The sequence below is a fragment of the Clinocottus analis genome, unplaced genomic scaffold, assembly GCF_023055335.1.
Source record: "Clinocottus analis isolate CAN_PGR_092001 unplaced genomic scaffold, fCliAna1.0.p SCAF_21, whole genome shotgun sequence".
Lineage (NCBI taxonomy): Eukaryota > Metazoa > Chordata > Actinopteri > Perciformes > Cottidae > Clinocottus > Clinocottus analis.
In genome coordinates this window covers 1,917,958-1,925,635 of record NW_027175943.1, presented here as the reverse complement: position 1 = coordinate 1,925,635, position 7,678 = coordinate 1,917,958, and the positions used below count along the sequence as shown (strand labels likewise).

The 7,678-nt window shown below is 43.9% G+C and overlaps 1 protein-coding gene across 2 annotated transcripts in view; it reads right to left on the bottom strand.

Moving 5' to 3' along the window:
• The window catches only part of zgc:109889 (uncharacterized protein LOC553542 homolog), a 19,859-nt gene continuing 12,181 nt past the window's right edge, over window positions 1-7,678 (bottom strand). Inside the window, exons 6-11 of one of the 2 annotated variants that reach the window (XM_068587684.1) lie at window positions 6,791-6,859; window positions 6,362-6,406; window positions 5,756-5,889; window positions 4,609-4,917; window positions 3,595-3,989; window positions 1-3,039 (exon numbers count right to left, since the gene is read on the bottom strand). In XM_068587684.1, coding sequence (XP_068443785.1) covers window positions 2,882-3,039; window positions 3,595-3,989; window positions 4,609-4,917; window positions 5,756-5,889; window positions 6,362-6,406; window positions 6,791-6,859 — 1,110 coding nt within the window. In that variant the 3' untranslated portion in view covers window positions 1-2,881. The remainder of the gene's footprint in view (window positions 3,040-3,594; window positions 3,990-4,608; window positions 4,918-5,755; window positions 5,890-6,361; window positions 6,407-6,790; window positions 6,860-7,678) is intronic. The other variant, XM_068587685.1, reaches the window with a different exon arrangement.

Below are 7,678 nucleotides of genomic sequence, written 5' to 3'. Positions count from 1 at the left end.
TTTTGTTCACCATTTATTGTCTATAGTTACATGCATACTTGCTTACAGTTGGTTTTAGTGTGCGACACATAGCGTTATTTTAGTTCCATCGTCTATGTTATTTTACCCCAAATGTAGTTTTTACTCCACAGGCCGCCTCGCCCCAAAAGTCTACACAACAAGATTCATTGCTCACATTTTCAAAAAAAAACAACCAAACACGTAATGAGGTTCACCTCTCCAGCCAGTAGCCACGGTTACACCAGGCGGATGCAAAATATAAAGACTCCCATGTACTTTGCCTCCCAGAGTTGGCGATTGAGAATCATTTTTTGCGCTAAGCTATTTTTTCCCCTTGGTGTCTGTGTGCTTTTTTTTTTTTTTTTAAACATTTTTTCCTGAAAGCAAACCATCCGGGAGAGCAACCGCCCGTTGTAAATTTGTAAATGTGCGTTCTTCAACAAAGCGAACCGGTTTCCTCAACCACCGTGTGGTATTTATGTACAACAGAATAACTACCATCGAGCCGCGGCGCTTTTTAAAAATGTTTAAGGTTTCCCGCCAAAGGTTTCCCGCCAAAATTTAAAATACAAAAAAAAGGGCCAAACTTTGACGCTTTCAACACGTCTCCTCGTCTACGTGAAGCCGGTTCTTGTGGCTACGGATTGAAATGTAGTCCAACAGCTGTTTTTATTAAGTGCTAATATTTATTTTTAATTGCCCAGATTGTTGTCACAAGCAGATTAAACTCCCCTCGAGGAAAAAACAACAGATAAATACTCTGTACCGCTGAACGACTTTCACATTTAAAAAAGAAAAAAAGAGGCAGCAGCTGTAGCACTACACTTCCCAGAATGCTTCACTGCCAATTTGTGGCACCAATAGTTGTAAACATTCCAAATGTGTTACTATTTAGCAGTAAGAGATGCTAAAGCTAGCATTGAGTGCCGTTTCTTTATGGGATGTTTAAATAGGGAGATTTGATTGAAATAAATCTGCTTAATCTGGCTCGTTTGAGTCAAACCGGTTCCTCTGGTACCTCGATCCTGGCTTCGAGTAGAAAACCCTAAAGATAAACCATAAAGTAAACAACTCACCGCAGCACATTTTCAAAAAAAGAAAGAAGAAAAACCACATTATAAAATCACTACAGTCCACTCGGCTCGTACCGAGGATTAGCCAAACCTATACTGAAGAGAGACGGAGAATATACTGCAGATTACTGCTGCAAGTCTCTTACACTTATGATGTATTTATAGTCCAGAGCCGTCGACGGACAGCAGTGCTGTCGCGACCTTTTGACCCTCGGTGGGGTCAAGATGACAAGCGTTTATTTAAAAAAAAAAACCCCACAGCACACAGTCACAGGCTGAAATGTCAGAATACAAATAAAATAATCGCGTCATTGTTTAGTGTGATTTATATGTCGAGGCTGAACGATGAGTCGGCGAAGCTGGAGGTGAGTGGGGGCGCTCGTTTCCCTCCACCCGAAAACCGGGCGGGTGGCGTCTTTCATCACAGTTTCATCTTTTACGCAACGCTGCTCGTCACCGAGGACCGCACACCGACTTCCTGAGAGAGTTTGGCCCTCCGATTCATATTTAAATACTTTCTATACTATGTTTTTAAAATATGATAAAACGTCATTTTTAAATGCATGATATCATTATTGTGCACAGGTTCCTCCTGAAAAATACCTTTGGAAAGCAATGAGACCCTTTAAACAAAGAATTCAATAAATTAACCACACATCAAAGTCACAATACATTTTGTAAGCAGACTCACAAAACTATACTTAAATCGGACAAAACTATACTTTGTCGGACAATTACACCTAAATTATTATGTTTTCTGGTGCCGCAAAGGGTTTGTTTACATAAACAAGCCTGTATATTAAAATTATAATTATGTCACAAAGGATGTGGTGACCGTTCCATCAAAAGAAAATACATCTTTAAGAAGAATTAAATCCAAAATATGAACATTTAACTAATGTTAACATTTAACACTAATCTAGTTTTGGTTTTTATTCTTTTTTGTGAATTAATTTCTGTAAACACAATCTAAATTAGTAATGCTGGACATAGAGGGGGCGGCACGTCGACAATTTTGTATTTTACAATGAAAAATACAATTTTAAATGGGAATATTTTTGGTATGTTTAATGGTTAATATCCGGCCTCACAAAGTGCATGAAAAAAAAAGCATAAAAATCGACTAATCTAAATAAAAGTGGAAGTAAATTCTGTGAATAAATATATGTCGGTTAATTCTCATCATATAATTAATGTTTGGTTATTAACCGTTTATTATCGCCGATCTAAAAATCGTGACGTCCGACGCAGATTAACAGCTAAAAGTCGTTGGCTCGCTATCTAAGGTCGTTAGCTAGCTAGCTAACTTAGCGATGTCCGCTAACTTCCCATTTTAAGCTCCAAAGTCCGCTTACAAAATGTTTCTCGTCGCTCTAAAGACCGTCGTTTCTCTCCGCGATGCAACGACTTTATAAATTACGTCAGAGGGGAGAATTCTCGCCGAGTTTGAGGTGATTTGCGACGCCGATTCCATCGTCTTACCGCGGCGACCAAACTCTCAAAAGCGACAGCGCGCGGCCTCTTACGCAGAGTGCGCTTGTTTCGTAAACAGGCACGGCCCCGGCGGGGGCGGAGTCAATCCTCTTCTCTACTTCTTTTTCTTTTTTTTTTCCCTGATTTCCTTATAAATTCTTTTCTGAAACGTTTGGCCGACTGCGGTTCTTGTGCTCTACCATGTGCTCTGTAAACACAGCGCCCGTAAGACGAAGGGACAGGCTTGTATGATGGATTATGATATGCGTTAATGATGAACGTTAAACCCCGCCCCCTCTCCCCGCCACCCCGCCCCCTCTTTTCGGGCCGACCGCTCAGTCGGACCACTCGTTCTCGTCGAGCTCGGAGTCGTCGTCGGACTCGCTGTACTCCACGGCGATGCGGCGCGACAGGATGGTGGCCACGTCGTTGCCGACGGGCTCCCGCTTCGCCTCCTGCTCCCGCTGCTCCTGCACCTTCCTCAGCTGGATGCCTGGAGGGGAAGGGGCGGGGTTAATACTGCATTCATTTCATGGAAAGGGACGGTACGCTCACCTGAAGTCACCAACAAAACATCCCGAATCCAAGAACCACTGGATTTCTATGACTTTAAACCTCATATCTGTGACTTTTTACCAAATTTCCATGACTTTAAACTACATTTGCATGACCAAACGTGGTCAAATGTAGTATTTAAACTAACAATGAGGATTCAAAGCATACAGTAAACCATAAATGACACAAATGAATGAGATAGTTTGATTAAAAGAATCAACAATTATATAGATTTTTTTAATATTTTGAGCCTCTTTTAAAAGCATATTAATTATTTCTAACTCGGCGTAAATGAATGTCATGAACACATGAATTTAACACATTTGCATGACTTTTACAACACTTTTGGGATTTTTTTTTCTTTCCCAAAGACTGGAATTTTAAAGTACTTGTACTTTTCCAGGTTTTTCCATGACCGTAAGAACCCTATGTATTGAGTAAAGTCCATATTTGATATTTAATAGCATTACATATGAACTTAATCCTGACTCACCTCTACGGATGGCCGCCAGCAGGTCGGAGCGGGCGTCGCTCATCGGGACCAGCCCCACCATGGCGGCCTTCCTCGAGGGCGCTCCGTCCACGCCGTGCGTCGGCGACCGGTGGGCGTGGTAACCGGTGGGCGCTCCCGGCGGCGGCGGGGGAGGGGCGGCCGGGGGCGCGCCCGACGGCGGGTGGGAGGGGGAGGGCACGTAGTTGGCCGGGGGAGGAGGAGGGGAGGGGGAGTAGGGGCGGGAGAGGGTGGAGGAGGTGGGCGGCACGGCGGAGGCGGCGGCGGAGGGCGGGGCGGCGGTGGAGTCGAAGGCGGTCTGCGCCGAGGGGATGGTCAGGGGAGGAGGGGGAGGGGCCGGGGGGATGAAGTATTCTGGGATGGTGGAGGGCTGGCCGCTGGTGGGGGAGGAAACAAAAAGTTTATTTAGTGGAAACTATTTCAGAATAAAACGTCAGAAAACTGCCTAAATTAAGGATTATAAACATTTTTTTTTTTTATTTTTTTTTTTTAGGTATCAAATGGAACATAAAAGGGCGACAATAATATATAATCCCATGTACGACCTCTACACACAACACAAACAATAAATAAGATTAGAGATTAACTGTTAGGGTGAAGCCTCAAAGAGGCACTCTTTTAAAAAAAAAAAGGTATAAATCAACATTTTGTGGTTTTAATCTGAACAAAAAACAGTGTTAACAAGACGGATAACGGCTTTTGACACGGCGCCATAACTCGTTTTGATGTTTTTGTTTTTTTAACATTCCTCATGAACTAAACTGCCGAGTTAAAGCGTCTCCGGTTGGCATGAATGTCACGACGGGACATTTTTACATTAACAGCGGCAGTCGGTTGACATTAACATTGAAAATGTCATGTTTCAATTTGTCCGTAATATATCTACTGGGCTCCACATTAAAAGTGAAACCAGCCACAGGAACGACCTTTTAGGAAACCGAACACATGAGCAGGAAGACATTCACATGAAACCGCGTCTGCGAGACCAAATCGTACCCGTGGCCGGCCCGGTATTCCTTCACCGACTGCTGCCGCGGCCCGTTGACCGTCGCCTCTCCGCCGCCGGCCTGGGCGCCGTGCCCCGACGGGGTCCGGCCCAGAGAGGCCGCGTGGCGCCCCGCCGGCGGCTGCTGCGGGCCTCCGGCGCCGGGCGGCTGGTTGGGCGGCCTGAGGATCCGGTCCAGGGACTGAGTCTGGGCCGCGGCGCTGAGGTGGTCCCTGGAGGGGTCGGTGGGGTGGACGGCGCCGGGGGCCTGGGCGGAGGGGTGGTTGGGGCTGGCGGGGTAAGAGTCCGACGCCATTGACCTGTTGGGAGCGGACATTTTTTAATTTCACATTTTTTTATACTTTATGTACGTGTAGTTATAGAAAAGACATGCGGCTGTACGTTTTAGTTTGATTTGGTATAATCTGATCACTTTATTTCCTACTTTTATCAAAATATATATTAAGTTAAGTCCATATTTGAAGTGTTTTCTACTATTTAACACAATTAGCATTACTTTTTAACACTTTTAATTGCTAGTAAGAAAAAAACTCCCGAATTCAAGAACTTTTGAGTAAACTGAAATTCATCACCAAATAGAAACATCATCACACAGTTTATACACCGATTATTTATATTGTATATATTCTGACCAATGGATTTCCATGACTTTAAACCAAATTTCCATGGCCAACCATTAAGGGAAATCTGGGTGTAAACATGAAAAAGTGAAAAAATGTAGTATTTGAAGTGTTTTCTACTATTTAACACAAATGTCATTAAATCTATACTTATAGTCGACAGTATCTGAGTAAAACATGAACAGATTCTGAAAATCAATCATCCATAACTAATAGAAAAGTTTGCGCTCATCTATTCTTTTCTGAGATATGAATCCACGGTGCTGTGACCGTCCTTCACCAGAAGAGGGCGGCAGAGAGCTTTAAACATTACTGCAGGGTGAGTCCATCACATGTCTGTGCTTGGAAAGCTGGATTTATTAGTGGTTGCGTTTGTCCCCTTGTGTGTGACCAGTGTGTGTATGTGTGTATGTCTGTGTGTGTGTGTGTGTGTGTGTGTGTGTGTGTGTGTGTGTGTGTGTGTGTGTGTGTGTGTGTGTGTGTGTGTGTGTGTGTGTGTGTGTGTGGGTTCGTTTACCTGCTATCTGGGGACAGTGAGCCTTCTGAGGACATGCCGTGGTAAGGCGAGGGCGTGAGCCTGGCGTCCGGTCTGAACTCTTTGTCGTAGGCCAGCACGTTCCACTCCTGGCGCCGGTTGCGAGCTTTACGCACCTTCAGGGGGGAAAACAGCAGGACATTAGTGTACTTTATTCACCGCAGAAGGGAAAGAAATATCCACAAATCACGTCGTTCACCTCATGAATAATGCATTTACAGGCGTTGCTGCTAAATCGCTTTACGAAGAAGCTATAATATACATGAAAATAAATGCAACTTTAAGACTTATGATAGATAAAAGACACTATTTAAATCACTAAAGGTGACAAAAAACTCAAAGTTCGGGTCGTGGCGCTTTTTCGCGAAACTTATATTTTAGCAGATAGCACTAGAGTTAAGAATATACCGACATTTATTCAAAATGATTGTAATGAAGGCGGCTAAATTAACATTTCTGTCACTCGTTTCTATTTTCTTGATCTTTATTAATCAGACTTTGGAGGCGTCACCCCCTGGTGGTGGATAGAGAGAATGCAAGTTTAAAGTACTTCCGAACACCATCTTAATTTCATGAACCCTCACTGACCTTCTTCACCTCTCGACCCGGGTCCTCAACCTGCTTCTGCTGCTCCTACGAGAGAGACGGCGGCGGACAGAAGGAGACAGTTAGCCGTCAGGTTATTGATTTCCCCCCCGAGGACAAGAGAAAGCGAACAAGACCCCGTTATTAGCTCCTTCACCACGAGGTAAACACACACAGACACACAGTAGTCTACCCATCACACACACACATTAGCGGACGATGGACAACAGAGCCACGACTCTGGTCACACCAGACGGGAACCAATCACAGAGGGTTAGAGAGACGGTGAGGCGAGACGCATACAAACAGAAGGGAAGAGGTGTGTGTGTTTTAATAAAACATGTTCTTACATCCTCAATGTGTGTGTGATGTGTGGGAGTGGGGTGTGGAGGGGGTAAGGAGGGGTAAGGGGGGGGGTCTAGGTTGTCTTACAGAGATGGACAGGGGGCTCCTGGGTGGGGCCTGTCTGGAGTGGGGCCTGTCGGGGTGGGCCGGACAGCCCTATGGAGACATGGGAGAAACAAGCTGGTGCGTTAGACTGAGCAGAGGAGGAGGAGGAGGAGGAGGAGGAAGGGTGGGAGTGTGTCTTGGGAGGCCAGGTGACTCAAAAAATGAGACATGAGAGAAAAAGGAGGAAGAAGGTGCAGAGAAATCCTCCTCCTCCTCTTTGTACTCAAACTCGTTAACTACGTTTCCTTAATTTAAATAAACATTTTAACTAGGAAAATAATTTTAAAATGACGAATTTGTTTCGATTTGGTTGCGTTCGTCGCACACGATGCGTTTAAGGACAGTCAGAAAGATGCAAATCCAAGCCTAATGATGAATAATTTCACAGCTTCTTGCTATAATAATAATAATACATTTTGGCCATTGTTTGAAGAAAACATGCTTTTTAATCCAAACGGTGGGGTGTAAAGAAGTCAAATTTTATATTATAATAATAATATTTAATTGCATTATCATCATCTTGTATCCTTATCTGACTCAGTAAGACGGCACGAAGCAGCGAAATGGAATTCAGCCGTCAATAATTATATTAGTTACACTCGTTTTTACTCGTCAATAATGCGCCCGTCCACCTGCTGCTGCATCAATGAACCACCGACACGACAACGCAGAACTTCAACGGCGAAAAACAGTTAAAAAAAAATAAAAAAGACAATTCAGCAAAAAAAAAAAGAAAAAGAAACATTTGCAAATTTAAGCACAAGATGAATTTCATTTAATGTTTCGTCACACACGGCATATAAACAACGACACGCACACACACACCGACGTGCCTCATAATTGCACACACAAATACACAAACTCTGAGTA